At 40.4% G+C, this 24,561-nt stretch overlaps 2 protein-coding genes across 13 annotated transcripts in view; one reads left to right on the top strand and one right to left on the bottom strand.

Moving 5' to 3' along the window:
• The window catches only part of Ecd (ecdysoneless cell cycle regulator), a 34,971-nt gene that overhangs the window by 7,912 nt on the left and 2,498 nt on the right, over window positions 1-24,561 (bottom strand). The window contains exons 1-11 of one of the 4 annotated variants that reach the window (XM_055606498.1): window positions 18,281-18,513; window positions 17,113-17,321; window positions 15,463-15,580; window positions 9,299-9,386; window positions 9,011-9,189; window positions 7,836-8,028; window positions 7,209-7,337; window positions 4,856-4,984; window positions 3,473-3,558; window positions 492-598; window positions 208-394 (exon numbers count right to left, since the gene is read on the bottom strand). In XM_055606498.1, the coding sequence (XP_055462473.1) occupies window positions 208-394; window positions 492-598; window positions 3,473-3,558; window positions 4,856-4,984; window positions 7,209-7,337; window positions 7,836-8,028; window positions 9,011-9,189; window positions 9,299-9,386; window positions 15,463-15,580; window positions 17,113-17,317 (1,421 nt within the window). In that variant the 5' untranslated portion in view covers window positions 17,318-17,321; window positions 18,281-18,513. Of the gene's footprint in view, window positions 1-207; window positions 395-491; window positions 599-3,472; window positions 3,559-4,855; window positions 4,985-7,208; window positions 7,338-7,835; window positions 8,029-9,010; window positions 9,190-9,298; window positions 9,387-15,462; window positions 15,581-17,112; window positions 17,322-18,280; window positions 18,514-24,561 lie in introns of those variants that run through there. The other 3 variants (XM_055606497.1, XM_055606499.1, XM_055606500.1) reach the window with 3 other exon arrangements.
• Window positions 18,646-24,561, top strand: part of Fam149b1 (family with sequence similarity 149 member B1) — a 41,777-nt gene continuing 35,861 nt past the window's right edge. For 3 of the 9 annotated variants that reach the window (XM_055606506.1, XM_055606505.1, XM_055606504.1), the window contains exons 1-3: window positions 18,650-18,854; window positions 21,889-21,993; window positions 23,319-23,448. In XM_055606506.1, coding sequence (XP_055462481.1) covers window positions 18,808-18,854; window positions 21,889-21,993; window positions 23,319-23,448 — 282 coding nt within the window. In that variant the 5' untranslated portion in view covers window positions 18,650-18,807. Of the gene's footprint in view, window positions 18,855-21,888; window positions 21,994-23,318; window positions 23,449-24,561 lie in introns of those variants that run through there. The other 6 variants (XM_055606503.1, XM_055606502.1, XM_055606511.1 and 3 more) reach the window with 4 other exon arrangements.

The raw sequence follows: 24,561 nt of genomic DNA, 5'->3' as shown, positions 1-24,561 counted from the left end.
AAACAATACCAAGTGTGGTGTCGTGTGGTGGTTTGGTCAGAAGGCTGAGACAGAGAGGTAACTTAAGTGCAGGAGGTTATGACCAGGGCAACCCAGTAAGACTCTATCTCAAATGAAACAGGACAGAAGAAAGCCAAAGTGGAAATGATACTTTCCACCGACAACGATGACTAGTACAACTGGGCAGCTCTGCTGTAATGCACTCACCTGGGCAGCTCTGCCCCCTTGTAAGTTGACACTTTGGAGATGAAGGCCTTCACGCTGTCTGAGACCTGCCCTACATCATAGCTCTGCTCCTCCTCCTGCTGGGGACGGGGCTGAGAGTCTTTTCTGCCCGCCACGTCTTGCAGCAGTTGGTCCAGCTGGTCGGATGAGAGGTCTAACCACTGGTCATCTGAGAGAGAAAGCAGGTATGCCACATCAGAGGAAAGGCCTTCCTGGAGAGGCAGTCTAGTTCTGACTCTCCTGTTCAGCCCCTGCCCCTCGCTCACCATCCTCAGGAGGAAGATCAGTGGATTCTTTCTTGAGCTCTTCCACATCAAATGGCAGTGTCTGTAACATGGTTAGGATTTCTTCACCTGGGCTCATAGCAAGTGAACTATAAAATATGAAAGACACAAGCATCTCTTTATGATGACATGACTTATCGTCTATACTGATGGAGCTATCGCAACTATTTAGATGAAGCAAATTTAATAGCAGAGTACCTTGAAAAATCACATGAGTAGTAAATTATTGCTACCCCATGTTATGCAAACTTTACTGGACAGGAAAAAAATCATAATAAATGCAAAACACAGGTGGGTATGGTAGTGTGTAACCCCAACACTGGAAAGGCAGAGGCAGGACTTCAAAACCAGTCTCAGCTAAACAGTGGGTTTGAGGCTAACCTGGATTAGCCTCAAATATTGAAAACCAATCAACAAAACAAAACCCTAAAAAAAATTTTTTAATGACAAAATATAGCCATTTGAGAAAAGCAAACACTAAAGAGACATGAAGAAGGCAATTAATTACTTTCATTGGGATGTGAACAAAAAAAAAATTTTTTTTAAGAAGAGATGGGGCCTGAAACAGGGCTCAGTGCATAGAAGGTACCTGCAGTCAAACCTCATGACGCTATTTGATCCTCAGCACCCACAGGGTAGACGGAGAAAACTGACTCCTAAAAGTTGTTTTCTAACTTCCACAAGTGTGCTGTGGCTGGCACACATGCACCCAGAACATTTAAAATTCACTCTATATTTTTCAAATACATCATCAAGTATATGAAATAATATACATTTTACTTATATTTAAACATTCTGCAGTGGATATATACTTTAAAACACCACAGTGTACATAAAAAACATGCACAATTTTATCTGTAACTTTAAAAATAACTGTAATTCATTTATCTGTTTTGGATGGATACTTCAGGTACCTGCAAATTTTCATTATTATAATTGCCAATAAATTTTAAGAGATGTGAGAATAGCATGATCAGAAATAATCTTTTCCTGGCTCTAGTGGTTGAACTGAAAGAAAATAATCACTATAGGTTGGGAACCAAGTTTAGTTATGGACACAGTTGAAGAAAGGGTACCTAAGGTCTGGCAGGACAGCAAGGAAGACTGCAGGACATAGATAATACTAAACAGAAGCTACAGACTGGACCCAAGGATAATGAGGATGATAGTGGTGCTAGTAAAAGATTATGAGACTAGCCTGGAGGGTAGCACTGCCTTGGGAGGTAGAGGTAGGCAGTCAGGAGTTTAAGCTTAACCTCAGCTACCTAATAAATTCAAATACAAGACCCTGTCTCAATACAAAGACAAAAAGTCACAAACCCCATTATTTGAAAGGACTGGAGAGATTGATTGCTCAGTGGCTAAGAACACTTAACTCCTGCAGAGCATCCAGGTTTGGCTCCCAGCACTCAAATTCTAGCTCACAAGCATTGGCAACTCCAGTTCCAGGATCTAATGCTCTCTTCTGACCTCTGAGGGTGTCAGGAACAAACACGGCACATAAACACACACGTAGGCAAAACACTCATTGACATAAAATAAAATAAATCTAAATAAATGAAAATAGAAGAAGATGTCTAAGCACTGGAATTCAAGAACAGTTCTGGAGGGAGAATTTGGTTTATAGTAGTTTAAAAGGCTCATATTCTTAATTCCAGAACTTGGGAGGAGGCAAAAGGAACAAGAAGATGAGGCCAGACTGGGCTACACAGTGAGACTCTGACTCAAATATCAAAGGATCAAACTAACAAATCAAGATGAAACTGCTGAGAAATGGTTAGTGTGAGAAATGGGAGTCTCACTTAAAACTTCTAAATTCTAGTTGTTTTATTTCTTGAGTCAAGGTTTCTTTCTCTTCCTGGGCCAGGCTGGCCTAGAAACTATGTAGCACAGCTAGCCCTAAACCCAAGTGAGCCTCCTGCTTCAGCCTCCCGAGTGTTACTGTTAGGGTTACTAGTGAACCATCTCACCTAACTTAAAAATTAGATGCTTAAGCAGCTTGTAGAATTTCCTCGGTAGAAAAAACAGTTGTGTGCCTTATGGTACATTTATTTCCTCAAATACTGTGTAATAAAGAGCTGTAGGGGACTGGAGAGACAGCTCAAAGGTCAAGAGCACTGGTTGCTTTCCCAGAGGAACTGGGTTCAATTACCAGCACCCACATGGCAGCTCTCAACTGTCTGCACCCTAGCTCCAAGGACTCCAACAGCCTCTTCTGGCTTCCTTAAGGAGCCAGCATGCATGTGATGCACAAACGTATGTACAGGCAAAACTCATATACATAAAAGCAGTAACTAAAAAACAAAACAAAACAAAACAAAAGAACTGTACTCACCCAGGCATGGTAGTGCACGCCTGTAATCCCAGCACAAAGGAGGCAGAGGCAGGTGAATCTCTGAGTTCCAGGCCAGCCTGGTCTACAGAATGAGTCCAGGACAACCAAATCTACACAGAGAAAAGAAACCCTGTCTCAAAAAAACAAACAAACAAAACAAAAAACTATTCTCTTAAAAAAATCAGTAAGTAAAATTAGGTACAAATATCTATAATATAGATTCAAATGGTAAAAATCTCTAGAAGGCAATAAATCAAAATAATAGTGGTCAATTTTGGTATAAACAGTTCCCTTCTTACATCATTCTCTGTTTGTACTAGAGAATCTATATTATTTTCCTAACAACAACAAAAATCTTATTTATGACAGGGAAGGTGCCCATAGAAGCCTTATGGCCTGAATCTGATCCCCAGAGTCCACTGAGGACAACGTTGAAAATTGTCCTCTAACCTCCACTCCCCAGCCTGCCACACACACACCACCATGGCATGCTCACATGCTCATGCCTGCATCCATACACACATTATACATACATACAACAATGATAAACAGTTTTTTAAAAAATACATTATTTAAAAAAAACTACCCAACCACCAGCCTGTCTTACTGTGGTGGGTCCTAGCTATACCTTTCTGGCCGGTGTATAGAGAGCTGGAAGTAGTTCTTTGCCATTTCTAGTCTTTCCTGGTACTGAGTAGAACCTTCCATCAGTCCCTTGAAAACATAATAATGGCCATTAGAACAGTACTTATACACTATGTCATTAAACACACACCCACTAGTGACTTTGAAAAAAGTAGTGACATATAGGAACTCAGAGGCCCCAGACCTGACCTGTGTTCTGTCATTAATTTATTTATGTGTGGACTCCAGTTTCTTCAAAGCAAGTAAGGAACGAGGTTGGATGCATTCTTAGTTTTGTTTGTTTGTTGTTTGTTTATTGAGACGAGGACTCAGTATATAGCCCTAAGTGCCTGGAATCTGTTCTGTAGAACAGGTCAGCTTCAGAGTCACAGAGCTCGGAATGCTTCTGGTGGGATTAAGGACTCTGCCAGTGCTCTTAACTAACCTCTGAGCCATCTCTCTAGCCCCTGGTTTGTAATATTTAAGATTTCTATTTTTGTTAGTTTTCCTGTCTAGTATCTTTATGCTTTTGCAATTTTTATAAGTTGTTCATTAGATACAAGTAATAAATAGTATCACTTGACAAAAATAAAGTTAGAATTCTCTAATATTGGCCTGGCAGGACAGTTCAGTAGGTAAAGCACTCATTGCCAAGCATGATGATCTGAGTTCCAGTCTGGGAACCCACAAGCTGTCCTCTGACCACCACATGCTATAGCATGTACATGCCCCCTCAACTAAATAAATAAATGCAACTTAAAAGATTTTTAAAATAAAGCCAGGTGTGGTGGCCTTTAAGCACTTGGGAGGGAAAAGCAGGATGGCCTTTTTGAATTTGAGGCCCAACAAGCTCCAGAACAGCCAGGGCCACATGAGGGACCCTGTCTCAAAAAATGAAAGAACAACAAAAGTTTTTAAATAATCCTCTAATATCATAAATATCCAATAACTACTATCTCACTGCCTGCTTCCTATGCCTGAGTATCACTGAGATGTTCTTCTGTTTGAGCTTCTATAATCACATTTTTCTTTTAAATACGTCATGACTTGATTTTCTCTGGGTTGTAGACTTTCAAACTAAACACTACAGAAGCTGGGGAGATGGCACTGGACAAAGGTCTTGCTGTGTAAGCATAAGGACCTGGGTTTGAATTCCCAGTACCTACATTAAAACAACAACAAAAACTAAAAACAAAAACACATGTGATCTTATATACCTATAATCCCAGAGCTGGAGAAGAGATGGAGAACCCTGGAAGCTCCCTGGCCAGCCAATATAACCAGCTGGGAAGCTCCAGGTTTAATGAGAGGACACACACACAAGCACGAGCGCACGTAAGTGTACACGAACTCATTCACAAGAAGAAACAAGAAGCACAAGTCCCACCTTAAAGTAATCATTCCTTTTCAGACTTTCAAGGAAGCTAGCCCAGAGCGGTGAAGCAGTGTCAACGGATTTCTTGGAGTCAGAAAAATGTGGGCTACATTTGGAGCACAAAATCTCAAATCCATGAGCCTAGATGAGATAGACAGAGGGCATGCGAGCACTTAGAACATTTTTTTTTTTTTTTTTTTTTTTCAGACAGGGTCTCCCTCTTTAGCCCTGGATGGCCTGGAACTCGGTGATCCACCTGCCTCTGCCTCCCAAGTGCTGGGATCAAGGCATACACCACCGTACCAGCTAGTGGTGGTGCTTACTTTTATAAAAAGATTTTATTTCTGAGCTGACAAGATGGCTTAGTGGATAAAGGTTTCAATCCCTGGAACCCACATGGTGGAAGAGAACCAGCTCCCAAAAGTTGCCCTCTGACCCCCGCTGTGCATTATGGCAGGCTCCCCAACCCTGCCATGCACACAAAATAAGTAAAAATCTAAACAAAATGTGAAGATAAGGTTGAGCATAGTCTCAGACACAGGAAAGAAGAGACCTTCATTTTAAAATCCTTTGCTTAAATATGGCACAATGATTCAAACAAATTATTACCAACTAACAGCATCTCCCTTCAGAAGTAATCTGTACACTCAAGTAGATTTCTATGGTATCTTTCTACTCTGTCCCTTTTGTCACCCAAGGAGAATACATAATATTATACATGTAACTGCATGTTGTGGAGAGAATTTCCCATCAGGACACACCACGGACAGGCTGTAATTCACCTGTTCTCCCACTGCAGACTTGGTGTTTCCTAAGCTCTCAGTACGATAACAATGCTTCTGAATGTACATCTGTGTGGTTTTGTACCTGAAAATATATTTCTAGAAGTGAAAATAATAAGCAAAAAAATGGCCAGTGCAATTTCAGTGTATCAGGATAGTGGCAAACTGTTCCTCACAGTGACTGCATCAACTCCTGCATCTTTCTTTCTTTTGAGACAAGGTCTCACTCTGTAGCCTCTGTCTGGCTGTCCCAGAACTCAGAGATCCGCCTGCCTCTACTTCCTAAGTACTGGGATTAAAGGTTTGCACTACCACTACCACTATTATAGTATTTTTTTCCCTTTATATATTATAAATTCTTACCAACTCACTATATATTCTCATACTTTTTATACTTGCCAAACTAGTGGTTAAAAAAACATTATTTTGTATCTTTAAATTATTTAATTTTAAAAAACAGAAGTCAACATTTTTTTCATTTTTAAATTAAAATTCATTTGTACTTCCTTTTCTATGAACTATCTGCTCAGCTTCTGAATATTTAAAATTAACTAGTCAGTATTATTTTCTCTAAGAACACTTAATATTCCTTTTCCAGGTTTTTTGGTATCTTTTGAGTTTATGACATTTTTCTTTTCCATGCACAATTTCTCTTCTCCCATTTACTGTTGTGTTGTTATTTGAGACAGTTTTGCTATCTGTCACCCAAGCTGCATTCTGACTCCTGGACTCTAATTGGAACCACAGATGTTCATACACTTTTATGAAATCAAATTAATCAATCTTTTAGTGTTTATAGTTTGCAAGTTATGCTTTAAAAGGCCTTTCTTAGATGATAATTTCCCTATATTTTTTTAATTTTCCTTATATTTCATTATTTACTCCAAGTGGAATTTATTTTGTTCTAAGTGGGACAAGATGGACTTTCACTCTCAGAGAGCTTCACAGCTGTTGGATCACTATTTCCGAATTCCTTGAGGCTCTGATGAAGTGAGGAATTTTACTGCACTGTCACATAAGCATGACGTATTTCTAGAGTTCCTATGCTGCATCATTCATCATCTCAGGTGAAAATAACAAGTACAGCTGGGCACCGTGACGCACGCCTGTAATCCTAGGACTCAGAAGGCACAGGCAGGCGGATCTCTGTGAGTTTGAGGCCAGCCTGGTCTACAAAGTGAGTCCAGAACAGTCAAAGATATGTAGAGAAACCCTGTCTCAAAAAAAAAAAAAAAAAAAAAAAGGAAAATAATAGTTGGTGCAATTGAAATGTTGATGAATAGCAGAAACTTGCCTATAGGGATTTGAATCAATTTATATTGTTATCGTTAATGTTCAAGAGTGTCTTTCTTTATATAGTCTTTTTTAAAAACATTTCTCCAGCCTTTAAAGTTCTTTCATATTAGAGAAAGGAAGGAAGAAAGGAAGGAAGGGAGGGAGGGAGGGGGAGGAAGGGAGGAAAAGGAGGGGTGGAAAAGAAGAAAGGAAGGGAAAGAAGAAAGAAAAGGAGGGCGAGGAAGGGGGAGGGAGGGAGGAGGGAGAGAAAAGAAAGTAAGTTAGGTAGTTTTCTTGTTCAACATTACCAGCTTCATGCCCAGTTCATAGGCTCGGAACTGGGGATGTGATGGAGGTGGGAGACTATATCCACTCCGCCGATCTGGCACAAACTTCTGTTGTACTAACTGTGCGTACAGACATTTAGTGAAAGTGACCTGGACATTGGGAAACAAAATATGTGAGTCTTTTCCTGAAATCGAATTCTGAATGCCACTTCATAACTGAATCTAACAATCAGTCCACTCCCAGGCTTTGTGCTCAAATACCTATAGGGGAAATACATAGATACAGCCTGTTCACTCCCTGCTTGTTTTCAGAAACAGCTAGTGAGATACACATTCACACACTATGAAATTTACCCTACTGCCCACTTTTGACTTGTCACTAGTGGAATTATTAATTACATTATGATAATTTAGGAGGGGTGGAAGATAATTCTTAAGAGATAAAATGTTTTATGGTTGAGAAGGAAATTACAGCAGTAAGAAAAATATGGTCAAAAGTAGGTAGGACACACTAAGCTATAAAATGAGGCATCTCCTAACAACACCCACACTTGGGTTAAAAAAAAAAAAAAAAAGAAATGTGCACTAAACTTTCTAAAAGAACTTAAAATTATAAGAAAAACTAAATGACCAAGAAAGGTATCTCACAGATGCCATTATTCGTGTTTCAGGCAAAAATGTCTTGAAAATGCGACAGGCTCTCAGGTCAATGGGGTCCCGTAGGTAGAAGGCTTGGACTGCTGCAGACACTAGTCTGGGCCGTTGCTTGAGCACGGCGACAATGCCAGCTGGAAGAAAGCAGTGTGCTCGATGACGAGAGGCTTCAACTTTGTCTGGGTACCTGTGAGGGGCAGCACAATGCTTTTATTTTATATGTGAATATTAAGATGTTTTTCAGGGTCTCACTGGGTACTCTTGGCTGGCCTGGAACTTGCTTTATACACTAGGCTGGCCTGGAACTCACAGAGATCCTCCTGCCTCGGCCTCCAGAGTGCTAGGATTAAAAGTGTGAGCTAGCAGGTCCAGCTTAAAAAGAATTTTAGCATCATTAAGACAATACATTGAACTAAAGTGCTATTAGGACTTTCCTTCTCTTTAAGATGAAGCCTAAAGGTTTCCACATAGGTCAAAGGAGTATATACAATCTCCAGAAAAAAAAAAAAAAAGGCCAAACACATTACATTGTCTTCTGTAGGTTTTCATCTTTAAAAAAATCTCAATTTTTATTTATTATTTTATATGTATGAGTGTTTTGCCCGTATGTGTATCTGTGCACCACATGTATGCATGCTGCCCACTGAGGCCAGAAGAAGGTGATGTATCCCTGGAACTAGAGTTACAGACTGTTATGAGTAGCCATATGAGTGCTGGGAATCCAACTCAAGTCTCTGGGAAGAGTAGCCAGTGTGTTTACCAGGAAGCCATCTTTCCTGCCCCAATCTCAAATTTTCACAGATAATACTTGGCTATGAAACCTAAGGAAATAAAAGAAAAGAAAAGCTACATCTAAGTCAGGGACAGTGACACACTCCTGAAATTGGAGCTGCTCAGGAGGTTGAAGAAAGAGTTAGCTTGAGACCAGGAGTTAACAGCCAGCCTGGGCAACATAACAAAACCCTATCTCAATTAATCAACCAGCCAACCAGTCTGCTTTCTGATTTTAAATTCCATAAACTTAACTGTCAGTTTCATGAACAGCAATACCAATAAAATACAGATGAGCATTAATCCAGGTGGAAGGCACTCTACTTGCAAATAAAACCTGTGCTGCACACTGAACCAAAATGTTCCTCAGCTAAGAGTATCAGTGTTTCCCTTCTTACCCTCGGATGCGCCTGTCCACAGCAGCTTGTATAGACTCTGAAGCTAAAACAACATCTGGGTGGGCTGAGATTATACTCAGAGCTTGTTGGATTGTTGGGGATGTCATGGGTAACCAGGATATTCTTTCAGATTTCCTTGGCACAGGAATAATGCACAGCTCCCCGTGATGGAAGAATACCTACAAAATGGCACATCTTAGTCTCTTTACGGGCTCTGGGAAGCCTAGGTACACAGGAAATGAGGCAGCAGATTTCATCTGTGTATTCTTTAAGCTTGGATGTACTTACCCTATTGGCACTATTATCAGGATCCAACCACTTAGGGAGAAAGTCAGCTGCTTCTATTAACAAGAACTCACCATCATTGTCTTCAATCCTGATGAAAGAGAAGATCCATTTTCACATTCACAAATCACAAAACACCTTTAGTCCCATACGTTTTCCCTTCTTCTCAGAAAAATCTTAAATATATACTATGTAATTTAACATATAGGGTTGAAAAATGGCTCTGCAGTTAAGAGCATGGGCTTGCAGAGGATCCAGGCTTGGTTCCTAGCATTTACACCAGGCAGCTCACAAATTCCTATCAATCGAGCTCCAGCACATCTAATGATCTGGCTCTCACCAGCACCTACATTTGCATACACAGCCATTCCATACACATGCATAATTGAAAATAGAAAAAATTTTAAAATACAGTAAAAGCCTATAGGAAACTGTAAGATTATAAGGAGATTAAGAGAGATTAAAAAGAGAAAAATCAAAGTGTTGTATTAGACAGAAATACAGAAATATATAGGAATAGAGGTACTATATAAGGTTTCAAAATGGGGAGGAAGGAATTTCACTTAGAGGTGAAATTACAGTGTTACAGTGTTACAGTGTTAACTGTTGTACAAAATGCTATTTGGATCTACAAAGATATTTTTGTCTTAACTATTTTTAATTTTCGAGTAACATTGTCACATGATTTTTTTTTAATGTATGTATAAAGTTAGACTGGGGAGCTCCGGAGCTGGTCAGCTGGTAAAGGCACCTGCTGTGCAAGCATGGCAACCTGTGATTGATCCCCAGAACCCACAAAAAGAGAAAGAAAGATAATAGGCTCCATAAAATTAACCTGAGACCCACACTTGCCCTGTGGCATGCAAGGTCCTCCTTTCCCCTCAGATTTCATATGCATGCACACACAGCAATAGTAATAAGTAAAAATTTAAAACTATTTTTATTTTGTGTGTATTTTGCAAGTACATATTTGCATCATGTGTGTGCAGTGTCCACAGATATTGGATCCCTGAGAAGTAGAGTTATAGACAGCTGTGTCATTGAGGGGGGGGGTGCATAAAGAACAAGACTTAAAAGCAATCCTACCATGAGAACTCATGAGCAAGCATGTGCTATATTTCATAGGCAAAAATTTCAAAGGTTTTGTAGAGCAAAATAGGTAGAACTGTCCTTTAGAAAGACCAATCTGGTAGGGAGAGAGAGCAAGTGTATCTGTCTTTTTAAATTTAAAAAACAAAGCAAAACATCTGACATAGAAGTGACATATTTACCTGTGTGTTTTTATGTATACCCAGGCCTGGCCCAAGGAGGCCAGAAGAAAGCATCAGATCCCATGGAACTAGAGCTACAGACAGTTGTGAACTGCCACATGAATGGATACTGGGAACTGAACCCTGGTCCTCTGGAAGAACTTAACTGCTAAGCCATCTCCCCAGCCATGATGTCTAAAGCTTAAAGAGCTTTATAGACCGAGTATGTAATAAGAACCGTCCTTTTATGGATATTCAGAATCTGTAAAAATAAAAAGTATTGCCCCTCCTTATTATCCTTGTAAAGACATAACTAAAAGAATAGATCATAACCTTAACAGAGTATATTATTGTTAATGATTTTTAGGTGTGGAAAGAGCAAACATTTAACAAGTTTCTTATTGTTCTTATAGCAAAGCAACTATAGTTAATAACAATGCAATACATTTCTGAAAGTTAGTGAGAGATTTAAATGTTTAATTTTATGTGTAAGAATGGTTTGCCAGCATGTAGGTCTGTGCACAGCATGCATGCCTGGTGATGCGGTGGTCAGAAGACAGAACTGAGTCCCCTGGAACTGGAGTTAGGATGGCTGTTAGCTGCCATGTGAGTGCTGAAAACCAAACCCAGCTCCTATTCCTCAGAGCAAATCTCTCCAGCTCCTATTGACATAAATAAATAAATAAATAAATAAATAAATAAATAAATAAATAAATAAATAGGTGGGGAGGTGGCTCAGTTGGTAAAGTGCTTGCCATACAAGCGTGAAGCGCCGAGTTAGATTTCAGATCCCACATTAAAAAGTCTTGTGTCGTTTTGTGCGCTTGTGATCTCAGCACTTGGGAGGCTGAGGGAGAAAGGAGCTCCAAGCTCTGTGAAAGACCTTGTGTCAAAAGCAAGGTAGAGCTGGGGAGATGGATGAGAAGGTAAGGTGCCTGCATGTGTATAAGCATGAGGACTTGAGTTGGAGCCCAGCACCCACACAAAAGCCAGGTGTGGCAGCATATGCCTGTAACAGCAGTGCTGGGGGCGGAGACAGACACATCTTGTAGGCTTACTGGACAGCCAATCCAGCCTGTACAGTAAGCCTCTAGGTCCAGCAAGTGAATCTATCCCAGCAGCATACGGTGGAAAAGTGACTGAGAAGACATCCCAGTGACAACCTCTAACCACACACGCCTGCACAGAGTGTACACATGAACACAGCACCCCCCCCACACACACACGGAGGAGAGGGAAAGGAGAGACAGCTTCTAAGGAATGTCACCTGAGGCTCTCCTTTCACTCCCAATTATGCACACTAAGCTAAAAATGCAGATGGTAATGCAGAGGCTAATAAGCTCAGTCTAGCCAGCCCATGATGCATCAAAACACACACTACATGGTACATGTATATACTTTGTATTTGTCAACCAAACATAAATGTAAAGCTCAGAAAATAAAAAAGAAGCTGGCAACATTACAGAAACTGTAGTCTTCCCAGTAGGAGACTTAAGGGCAATATGGCTTAATCCCGGTGGTTCCAGCCAGCCTAAGCAATACAGCAAGATATCGTCTCAAATAATAAGTGGGTAAATGTAAAGAATTATCTACTAGATCTACAATATGACTTACTTAAGGGCAACATGACACAGAGCTTGACATTTACTTCAAAATAATCTTTCTGGCCAGGCAGTAGAGGTACATGACTTTAATCCCAGCACTTTCTGTGTAACTGGCAGGGCAGGTCACAGGTGAAAGAGTAGTGATGGTAACTTGATGATTGCAAAAGTTAGATGAAGGGTACACCTGTGTTCATTTTTCCTACCTTTATGTATGTTTTATATTTCAACAATAAAACATTTTCCAACTTTCTGCTTCTTTCTCTTTTGTTCCACTGGAGAAAGTATTTGTGGGCACAATACCCAATTTGATGGGCTGACTAGGAAAACCAGTGTCAAAAATCATGAGTGTGCAGTGCCCTCTACTGCCCATACTGATTTCTCTTAAATTTCTGTGTATGATTTCTCAAAAAGTATATCACTGGCCTATTAGGGAGAAAACATTATAGAAATCTGTGAGATACATTTTACTGAGAGCTATGTGTCAGCAGGTTTTCCACTCTCAGGCCAAGTGTGCAGATCACTGGGGCTGTACATGAGACTCAAGCTAAGACTATTGTACACAAAGATCCTTAATTTTGTTTTTCCTTATAATCCAACAACTCAGAACAGAGCAAATATACAGAAAAGATTAAAAATGAAAATCTGAGTGTGGTTAAAGTGAAGCCAGATGTGAAAAAATAGGAACACTTGGCTTTCAGGATATCTGAGGAAAGATGACACTTCAGACTGAAATGAGCTGAGTCTTGCAAGAAACGAATCACGGAGCCAGTAGTGAATGAACTTTCCTGTCAACTAGAGGAAATAGCCGATAGAAATCATCCTTAAGTATGTGTGATGGGAAACTAGCATAACTATGCTTTGTTAAAAATGGGTCCATTGTTGGCAATTCAAGCCAGTTCAAGCAGCAGGGAAAGCCTTCTGTGTTATGGACTCCCTTTGTAAGCTTTGTAAACCCTCAAGGCAGGAAAGTGGCCCAGCCTGGCCCCCAGACTTCCCTACTGGTCCTGTCATTTTCTAATGTCTGTAACATGGAAGGCCAGAGAAAAATCCCACAAATCTCTGAACAGGAAAGCCCACCAATTCCTGATCTTGCCACAAAACTCCACCAATCCCTGAGCTTCAGGGACTTAAAATCCCACCAATCCTTCCCCTGAAAACTCCACCTTGAAAAGCTCCCCTCCCCCAAATCCTATATAATGACTGTGTCTGCTCAGTTCTCTGCTGTCTCTCACCCGAGCAGAGGCAGCCACCCTCCTGGGTTTCTGCCTCCCAATAAATCTCTTGTGTGAGGCTTGCTGTGTGGTGTGACTCTGTGGTATTCCTTGGCTCCTGCCAGCCAGAGTATCTTTCCTTCAGAGTTACAACACTTAAATCCATATTGCTGACATTTTAGAATCATGAAAACAAATATTTAGGAAATTCAATATATATGCACATATATATTTATACATGCATGTATGTACACACATATCTTCCTTTTCTTTCTTTTATGTACACAAACGCAGACATCTTCCTTCTTTTCTCTTCCCTTCCTTTCCTTCTTTTCTATTTTAAAAACAGTCTTACTGTATAATCCTGGTGGGACTAGAACTTGGTATGTAGACCAGACTAGTCTTGAACACCTGAGTGATCCAAATGCCTTTTGCCCACAAGTACTGGGATTAAAGGTGTGCACTACCAGGTTGGAATTTTTTTTTTAATCCACATTAAAAGCTCATGATGAAGAGCTGGGCATGGTGGCGCACAGCTGTAATCCCAGAACTCTGAGAGACAGTGGCAAGTGGATTTCTGTGAGTTTGAGGCCAACCTGGTCTACAAAGTGAGTCCAGGACAGCCAAGATCACACAGAGAAACCCTAATGAGCTAGAACACAACTTTAGTCCCAGCACTAGGGATGCAGAGATAGGTGGATTCTGTGCCGGCCAGGTCTACAGAGCTAGTTCCAGGACATCCAGAGTCACACAGGGAAAAATAAACAAAAGAAGGTTCATGAAGAGAACTATGGACTTGAGATAAGTGAGGATGAGAACAGGAGGGATCAGGTAGTGGGGAAAAATGGAGGGAGAGAGTACTGGAAGAGACTGGAATTGGGGAGATGTAGAAACCTAGTGCATGGAAACTCCCTGGAATCTATGAGGTTGATCCTAGCAAAGACTCCTACTAATAGAAAATATGGAACCTAAACAGGCCATCTTTTGTAACCAGGCAAGGCTTCCAGTGGAAGGATTGGGACATCAATCCAGCCACAACACCTTCAACCTACAGTTTGTCCTGTCTGCAAGATGTGTTGGGTAAAAGTGTCTCAGAACTTGTGGGAGGGGCCAACCAATAACTGGTTCAACTTGAGACCCATGCCATGAGAAGGAGCCCGTGCCTGGCACCGCTTGGATGGCCTGGAGCCAGGAACAGGGTAGCCCAGAGACCTAGGATGAAACCAAACACAGCTAGACAAAAAAAAAAAAAAAAAAAGTAAATGAAATGATTCCTAATGATATTCTGCTATATTTGTAAACAAAAATAGCCCAATCGTCATTAAAGAGGCTTCAATCAGCAAATGACAGAAACAGTTGCAAAGACCCACAGCCAAGCATTAGGCAGACCTTGGGGAATCCTGCTGAAGAGGGAGAAAGAAGGAAGCCAGAGGGGTCAAGGACACCACAAGAAAATGGCCCATAAAAATCAACTAATCTGGGCTCATAGGGTCTCACAGAGACTAAAGTGTCAATCAAGGAGCCTGTAAGGGTCTGCACATGTTATGGTTGTATATATGTTATGGTTGTATGTATGTCATGGTTGTTATAGTTTGGTGTTCTTGTGGGATTCTTGACAGTGGGGGGAAGAGGAGCACTGCGTCTGCTTTTGCCTGCTCCTGGGTCCTTTTTCCTCCTACTGGGTTGCCTTGTCCAACCTTGATATAAGGGTTTGTGCCGAGTCTTATTTTAACTTGTTATGTCATGTGTGGTCGATATCACCGGGAGACCTGCTCTTTCCTGAAGGAAAATGGAGGAGGAATGATTTGGAAGGGAGGGGAGGTAGGAAGGAGAAGGACTGGGAGGAGAGGAGTGAGAAGAAGCTACAGTTGGGATGTACTATATGAGAAGAAGAAGAAATAAAATAAATTTGGCTATCCTACATAAATAAATAGATAGATAGGTAGATAAATAGTTTGCCAGGCGGTAGTGCACCTTTAATCCCAGCACTGTCCCACATTTGAACAATTTCTACCAGACCTCAGACAAAAATTACAAAATAGACACAAATATGATCACTTATGCTTTAAAATGAGAATTCCTTTAGAATAATTAAACAATACCTGGCCACTAACTCTGGAAATGCCTTTGTAATCTGCTTTATTACATAGACAATAAACCATTCATCCTCAATGTTATCTCCAAACTTTGTCATGCCATATATATGAGCAGGAACACCTCCTATAAACAAGAGAGAAGTAGTCATAAACCAGGCAAGTCCATCTCTGCAAGTAAAAATACATGTAAGTATTCAATAACTAGCCATTGACTAAGTTCCAAGAATTATTCTGGGAACTGGGTTGCAATTCTGAACAAGATATGGAATTTGTATTTCTGAGGAGTTTGGGTCTAAAACAAGAAAACAGATAACCAAACAGTCCTTAAAAGCTCTGACTAGAGTACAATTTTCATTTATAATACATCAGACTTCAACTAAAACCTCTCCCAGCAGCCACAGAAAAACAAAGGAAATTAAGCCAGGAAGTGACACAGTCCAATCTGTGTTCTACAAAGGTAACTGCCAACAGCGTAAGGAGCTCAAGAGACTACAACTGGAGAGGTAAGTTAGGAAGCTGTACTTTTCCCAATAAAAGAATAAAGAGTACCCACACTGAAATCAAAGAGGTGTGGGAAGGGATATTTTGGAAGTGCTCGGACTATGCCTTCCTGCCTGACTGAACATAGTAAAGTAATAAGTATAATTTGAAATACTGATAGCTTAGGTAATAGTCAGCAATGTCATTAGATAAGTGGGAAAATAAAGTGAGAAAATAAATAAGCATGGTTTTCTAAAAGATAATAGGTTGCTTTTGTTTTAAAACTGGCTCTCAGTCTGTAACCCAGGCTGGTGATTCTCCTGCCTTAGCCTGCAGAGTGCTAAGATCACAGGTGTAGACCATTATATCTAGCTAGAGGGGTTCATTTTAGATGCATCACACTAGTCTCCTTGTCAATAAACATCACATGTACTCTAGAAAATTAGGATTAGGGAAATAGCACAGTAGTAGACCAGCTGCCTAGGAATAGGTAAGGCCCCAGGTTCAATGCCCAGTGCTGGAAAAAGTTCAGTAAAATTAATAGCAAAGGAGAAACTTAGCAGTTGCTAGCCAAATATAACAGATTAGAAATAAAGTATGAGCAAGAATAGCAGGATCCAAAGATGCCAGGTGCCTGATCTTAAACAGACCCTACATCAGTCACCATACAAATATAGCCTGGGCCAGCTATCTAGCATTCATTTTCATAAAGTTAAAAGAAATGACAGAACAGATTGCTATAGTTTGCTAGAGTTGACTGAAAGCACAGGTCAAACAGTGAAGCAGTAAAAGACGTTCAAATTAGTTCTGGACGGCAAATGACAATGTCAAAACCCACTTAGTTGTCTTTATTAACCAGACAAAGTCCTTCTTTGTCTCAGCAAAACAACTACATGAAACAAAGCAACACTGTAAAGACATCATCAAGATAAGCACTGGGTAGTAAAAAGGAACTATGATGGAAGAAACAAGATAAGCCTGGACCTCTGCAGCACTGGCACTTACATTATAGAATAGTAATTAAAGTTCAGAACAACAGCCACAATCCCCCATTCCAATTCATATGGCATATATTTAAATTTAGGGGCTTAAATGCATATGGGCAAACACCACTGATTTTAAATGCTGTAGGCCTAAATCTCTCTCAGACAACACTGAATAAAAGGATTACCTTACCTTTTGCAGGTTTATATTTGAGATTGAAAGGTTGATTCTGCCAGATATAAGGGACCAGTATAGGTGCAAATTGGGTCATTATTCTTTCAATGTACTTCTGAAGAATCTCTCTGTATTCTTCTGTGTCTCTTGCATTATCCGGTATCAGGAACAGGTGGTACTCCACAGCATCTTCTACCACTGCAAGCTTCATATTCCCCTCCATTCTTCTTTGAAAATGGCATTCAAATTTTCAGTGATATAGCCACATAGAATGAGAAATAACAGCATTCCCAGAACTCTTCTAGGTGATTGCATTACCTAGGCAGGTTGATATGAACCTACCATCATCATGGTTCTGGCCTTTAACAGACACCACTTGACTTATTCTCTGAATGACGTTTATACTAAAAACTAAGTCCCTTAAACTTAAATTATGTTGAATGGAAACCTTGATATTATGGAGTGAATCCAACGCACTTCCCAAACCAAATAAGTATGTAAAAATTAAAATTAAAAATAGCTAGGTGCGATTGTCTCAGCTAGAGACTGAAACAAGAGGATCACCTAAATCCAGTTCAAGGCTAGCCTAGGCTACACAGCAAAACTCTGTCTCACAAACAAACTAAATACTTGCCCTTAAATTAGTAGCAGTGTGTACAGCAGTTTGAAAACCTTACATTACTATACATTATTTTTCTCTCAAAACTTCCAACTGTGTTTCTGTTGGTTGCATACTTTGGGCACTTTCTTGAACTTTCTCATTAATCGTGGAATGGAAGTGTTACTCTGCCATCTGTAAAACTCATCACTTTAAAATTGTGTTATTAAGTGCATTAAAAAAAAACACACCAATATCTCTTGCTCTACAGAACTTAAGTCTATAGGAGATTTTAAACTGTGTTACCGTTTCGTCTCAAAATAATTTGCCATGGTTCTGGATGCCCAAATAACGCGGCGATTTGATTCTTAAGCTTACTTGGCTTTGTAATGAACCAATAAGGCACCTGAATCTTCTGTGCAACTACACATTCAGCACAGGAAATTAGAATCGTGCTGCCTCTCAACCCGAAAAGTCAAGTAAAAATTCTTCCCACCCTCCCCCTAAGTCCAAGCAGGACTCTTCATGTAGAATTTACAGAGTTAGAATTGGACTCGAGATCATTCGCGTGAAAGACAAATGACATACCTGAGAACACAGAAGACCGGAGAAGCACCGGCGTGGCGCTGTCTAATCAAACTAGACTCCCTTCTTCCGCCTGACAGAGGTAAAGTTACGTTTCCTTTTACTACCTCTTTGGCGCGTCTCTGCTCTGGCACCTTCCCTTGGCCGCCTCTTCCACTAGGACACGTGATCAGAGGCTACCATCAGCTGCTCGATCCTAGCCCATGCAGGATGCTCAAAGTCCGCTTCGGCCCTGAAATGCCCCTGGCAACAGTGAGTCTCCGGAACCTTACATGCAGTCATTAATGTGTATCGGAGCCAATTTCTGAACCATGCCACAATCTCCGTCACTTCCGCTTACGAGAGGAAGGAGACAAGTCGGAAGACTACAGAGTGGGAACTCTGGGAGGTGGCGGTCCGGAATCTAAGCGACGGGGCGAGACGGGGCCGGTAGGTGGCAGGAAGGGGCCGGGCCGCAGCCGGCGGGAGGGCCAGGCCCCGAGGCCCCCGCCCTGGCTTGCCCGCCCCGGCCGCGGAGGAGAAAAAGGAGGATGATCTCCAGATACACTCGGAAGGCCGTGCCACAGAGCGTGGAGCTGTGAGTGGATTGCTCTGCTCGCCCAGCTTGGGCCGCAGAAGCTCTAGGGACCCTCCTTGACCAGTCCTCTCCTTTCCTTTCCCTGGGTTAGGGAGGGAAAATATCTCTCCTCCCAGGCCTGGAGGAAGCTGCCTCTTGTCCTTGGGTCATCAGCTTAGAGTGTGTCATCCATGCTATCCTAAAACTGTCTTTTAGGCTGTTACTACCTGAATTAAGGGAGTGGACCTTCAGAAGCATTTATCGTTCCCGCAGTGCTTTTGGCCCCACTGAAGATAATAGCTGAATGCTACAATAAAGTTGAAAGTGTCTAGTTCCAAACTCTATGCAAAGCTGTTTGCTTGAGTGCATTAGCAAAATCAGATTGAGACCGACCTTCCACATCCTACAGATAAAGATCACAGATCTACAGACTGTATCTGGAAGGTGGTGCAGCTGAGAAGGACAAATCAAGTGTCAATACAATTCTAAAGCCTATAGTCAAGCCATTACACATACGTCTTCACAACCTTTACAAATAAGGAAGGATCAGTTTTGTTTGTAGACTAAAAAGCAAGCACTTGTAATTTAAAGACCGCTTTGTACCCTTAGTAAAGTGTTGCAATCTGGCAGACAATGATAATGCCTTACTTTTACTGGCATGTTGCAATTTCAAAGAACCTTCAGTTTCTTGACCCTTTCAACAAGAAACTGAAAGAAACAAAGATGGCTATAACTAGCTTCTATTTCTCTGATGAAATTAGAAAGGTTCCACATCTTTAAACCATAGAGTCTGAACTTTTAAAAATCCAAGTCCCATTGGTGATTTCAGCAGCCATACACTTATTAAAATATTAACTATGGGGCTAGAGAGATGGCTCAGAGCTTAAGAGCACAGACTGCTCTTCCAGAGGTCCTGAGTTCAATCCTAGCAACCACATGGTGTCCTCTTCTGGTGTCCAGGCAGAACATTGTATACATACTAAATAATCTTTAAAAAATTAGCTATGCATGCCAATAACATTCATTTAAAGTCACACTTGGATGGGCACTTTTCTTGCCATGTAGCTTTTAGGCAAATTACTAAATCTGGGCCTTCCTGTCTATGTGTCCAAATAAGATCTACAAGCATACCTAAAATGATGTCACAGGTTTGATATATAGTAGGTTCTCAGTAAGTGGTAGCACTACTTGTCTCTTACCACCTTTACTTGGTAAAAAAGCCATACAAAGAAAATACCTTCTCCTTGCTTTTCAGAAAGAAGCATGTTATCTTCATAAGGAGATAACATATTATTCCTTATGCTATTTCATAAGGAATATGTTATTTATACAACAACAAAACAGACAATGAACTCTTTAGGGAATAAGACTAGGGAACAGTCATTTCCCAAAAGTGAGAAGGGTTTGACTTAAAATCTTCTTTCAATTTTTTTTTAAATTACATTTTTTTTTTTTTGGGTGGGGGGCATGCACAATAGTACACATCCAGACATTAAAAGACAGCTTTGTGAGTCTTGGGAATTGAACTCAGGTCATGAGGCTTGGTGGCAAGTACCTTTATTACTGAGCTATCTCATCAGCCTCAGATTTTCTTTTATAATTAATTCCAACCAGAGAAGTTAAAAATACATTTTCTATGAAAAAAACCTCCGTGTAGGCATTTTCTGAGCTGGAACATGTAGTTATATTATTTGTTGGAGGTGCTTTTGATAGTTCCTTTCCAAAAGGGACTCATAGTGGAGTGAACAATAAAGATTAAATGCATATAAATGATAGTAAACTAAAATGAATTGTTTGTGTTAGAGTGTTAATCCATTTTGAAACAGTAGCCTTTTCTAGCAGTTACTAATTTTAGATGTTAAAAAGAGCTTGGCAAAACTAATTCTCTACATACAGCCTTCCACCCACTCTATGTGTGTGCATGTATGCGTGTGTGTGTGTGTGTGTGTGTGTGTGTGTGTGTGTGTGCGCGCGCGCGCGCGCGCTGGGAACTGAACTTAGTGCTTCACATAAACTAGGAAGCACTACTGCTGAACTACATTCCCAGCCTTGGCTTGCCATTTTTTTAAATGAAAAAGTTCAAACATAAACATGTAAGTCAGATGTGATGGCTTTTTTTTTTTTTTAATGTGACCACTTGAAAATGACAGTTTTTTTCTTTTAAATCATGTATCTGTTGAACACTGCACCTCTGGAATCTATTTTATGCTGGGCTTGTCCACCAGAATAAACAATAAGTCAGTTTATTATATCTTCCAGACCTTAGTCTGGAGTAGACATCTTTTCCCCATAAAATTCTCTAGTCAAATACATTCAGGAGACATGGTAGGTTAGACAGTCTTACAGATTTCTCTACAGGGAGTCTTCCCCAACCTTTAATATGCAAATGTACATCATAAACCCTTACTACTTGCATTCCACTTAAAGAACGGGATTAAATGTATGCTTATGATAATATGATCAATAAGTAATAGGAGTCAGTGTTCAAATCTAAGTAGTCTGGCTCCACGGCTTCTCAGAGGAAGTGAGTAGTGTAAGATTGTAGTGTAGTGTACTGTATTTGTATGTAAATCTAAGATCCCAGTTAATAGAATATACACTTGAAGGTTTTTTCCTCTCTCTCTAATGGTAGACATGGTTAAAAAAGGATATCGGGGGACTGAAAAATGGCTCAAAAGTTAAGAGTACGTACTGTTTTGGCAGAGGACCCAAGTTCAGTTCCCACACCCATATTGGGGGGCTCACAGTTGCCTGTAACTCAAGCTACTGGAGATCTGACATCCTTTGTGTACATGGTATACAAACTCACACAGACACCTACACATAACTTTTTAAAACTGGTTTTAAGTATTTTTACTAGGGGTCATGTAAAAGCACTTGCCACCAAAGCTGACAACCAAGTTCAGTTCCTGGACTCACAGGTCCCACTCCTCACATGCACATCATGCCATGCACATACACAGAGAATAATAGGAACAATAAATACAGCAAGCTAGTGATTTCTTTATAGGAAATGTGAAATATAAAGAGAAGTCTGTTTTATTATCTTTCACAGGAAAGGACTAACAAAGCACGCTCTTAACCATCATCCCCTTCCAGAGCAGCTGGATGACATTTCCTCTACCAAGGACAGCCACGAAAAAGATACAAGTTCTCAAAGGTACTAGCAAAGCATACTTGCTTGCTCACTGAGTTTGCTAACTGCAAGGATTTTGTTCATTGGGACCATACCTGTGCTAGTGAAACAAAACAAGAATTTTTATCTCTATGAGAGCCTGAGGCAGGAGGCTTGCTGGAGCTCAGGCTTGCAAAGCCAGCTTCTGTACGTGTGTGCGTGTGTGTTTATATACTTTTTCTCCCACTCAGGACCGTTTAATTTTCATTCTGGAACAGCTAATGGAAACAATGTCACACTTATTTTTATAACTTTCCAGAAGAAGCAGTATGAAATCTTATTTTTTTAAATTGTGTGTATGAGAAAGAGGGAGGGAGGGACAGGGGGAAAGAGAGAGGGAGAGAGTTTGTAAACTTGTACACACAACTGCAGGTACCAGCAGAGGATAGAGGTCAGGTCCCCTGTGAACTGCCTGACATGGTGCTGAGAACTGAACTTGGGTATTCTTGAAAAGCAGTACATGCTCTAACTTCAGAGACATCTCTCCAGCCACCAGAAGTAATGTTAGATAGTTGTTACGTAATTAGATTCAAAAGGGATCAGATATATGCCTTTAATTCTATTTCTGACCTTTATTAGTCAACATTGGGAAAGTGAGTTAATAGATAATGAAATAGAAAAACAACAATCAGAGGTTGGTTCTTTGGAAGCTAGTTAGTAAAATTGACAAATATTTAGTTGGTTTGACCAAGCAAAAAAAATAAAAAGACATTATCAACATCTCATAATATGGTCTTAGGAAAATAAATCAGCTAAAGTATGTAAAACGTCACACAGTGTCTGTCATACAGTGAGTGAGTGCTGAGTAAATAATAACTGCAGTTACTCAGAAAGAGAATGAAGAGACTAGCTTCAAAGAAGGTTGGTGCTGACATAGGAGAAGTCGTAAAGTCAGAGTCTAGTGTCAGACCTGAAAATAAAACTGAGATTCCTCAAAGTTTAAAGAGAGTTAGTTAATTAGGCCTGCATGAAACAGTAGCAAGGGTTAAATGAAATGGGTATCTGTAAATGTGCTTGAGGAACTACAGGCACTGAATAAGCTTAGGCATTCTCTTCCTGTTTCTGAAATATCTCTTAATGGCAAAGAGTATGCATTACAGGTGAATCATCACGAACTGATTAGCATTATTCAGCATAGCTGCCATCAATTCTATAGAGACTGAGTAGGGCTTTTACACAATGTTTGAATTCCAAGTTTATTTTTGCCTCTACAGATATTGTATAGATGCTTATCACCTGATAAGTTGCTGAGGAAACATGAGAATTTTCTTTTTTTTTTTTTCTTCCTTTATCTCATACTATCCATTTAGTGAGTCTGACATCACCCAGGAATCACCTTTTACATCAACTGACACTGGGAATTCGCGTTCTGCTTTTCCAAGCTATGCAGGCACAGGGATCTCTACAGAAGGCAGCTCCGACTTCTCTTGGGGATATGGTGTGAGTTGCCTGCTAATCACCCCGCTGCAGTTCTAGGAACTCCAGGACTGAGGGATTGCCGTTCCTTCACCCTTTTGCAGTGTGTACATGCTTGTGCAAGGCTGTGGGTGTGTTTTTGGTGTGGTATATAGAAGTGTGCTTTCCTTGTAAGCATGTGTGGAGGTCAGAGGTCAACATTAGCTGTTTCCCTTGATCACGTTTCACCTTACTTTTGTTTATTTATTGTTTTTTTGAGACAAGGTATTTCTGTGTGACTCCAGTTATCCCAGAACTCACTATGTAGACCAGGTTAGCCTCAAACTTACAGAGATCCACAAGCTTCTGCATCCCCAGTGCTGTGATTAAAGGCATGTACCTCCATGCTCAGGTATTTTATTTGTTGTTGTTTTGAGACAAGGTTTCATTAGGTAGCATTAGCTAGCCTAGAACTTATGTAGAACAGGCTGGCCTCAAACTCATAAGGACCTGACTGTCTCTGGCTCCTAAGTGCTGAGATTATGTGCCACTATACATAACTTATTTATTTTTTAATTTATTTTTAAAATTGTTTGTGCATGCATGCATGTGTACTGGTACCACGATCCATATGTGGAGGCCATAGGACAACTTGTGAGATTGATTCTCTAATTCCCTATTTACATAGGTTCTGAGGATTGAACTCAGGTATAAGGCTTGTGAGGCAAGCATTTTAATCCACTGAGCCATCTCTCCAGCCCCCACTATGTTAATTTTAAACAATATGTTAGCTGCTCTGTCAGATCAGGGTAGACTGAGGTAGTGCGTGTAGAGTTGGCAGCACCAGAACTGTGTAACTGGTGAAAGACTCTGAACTCTTTGAACTCTTCAAGGGCCTGAATTCTTTTAACTCTTTTAACATTTCAGGGACTAGTAAGAAAGAAAAGAGAAAGGGGGGAAAGAGTCACACACTCACACACACTTGGTGGATGAAGCAAAGCAGGTTCCAACAAGCTTAACAACCTCACAGACAGATAGACATATAGACATACAACATATACATATTCATATATTGGGTGGATGGAGCAAAGCTCCAGCTCCCAGAAACTATACACACACACACACACACACACACACACACACACACACACACACACA

The sequence above is a fragment of the Psammomys obesus genome, unplaced genomic scaffold (assembly GCF_907164565.1).
Source record: "Psammomys obesus unplaced genomic scaffold, mPsaObe1.curated_primary_1811, whole genome shotgun sequence".
Lineage (NCBI taxonomy): Eukaryota > Metazoa > Chordata > Mammalia > Rodentia > Muridae > Psammomys > Psammomys obesus.
Note: the sequence above shows the minus strand (reverse complement) of the source record. Positions and strands in the feature narration are given on the sequence as shown.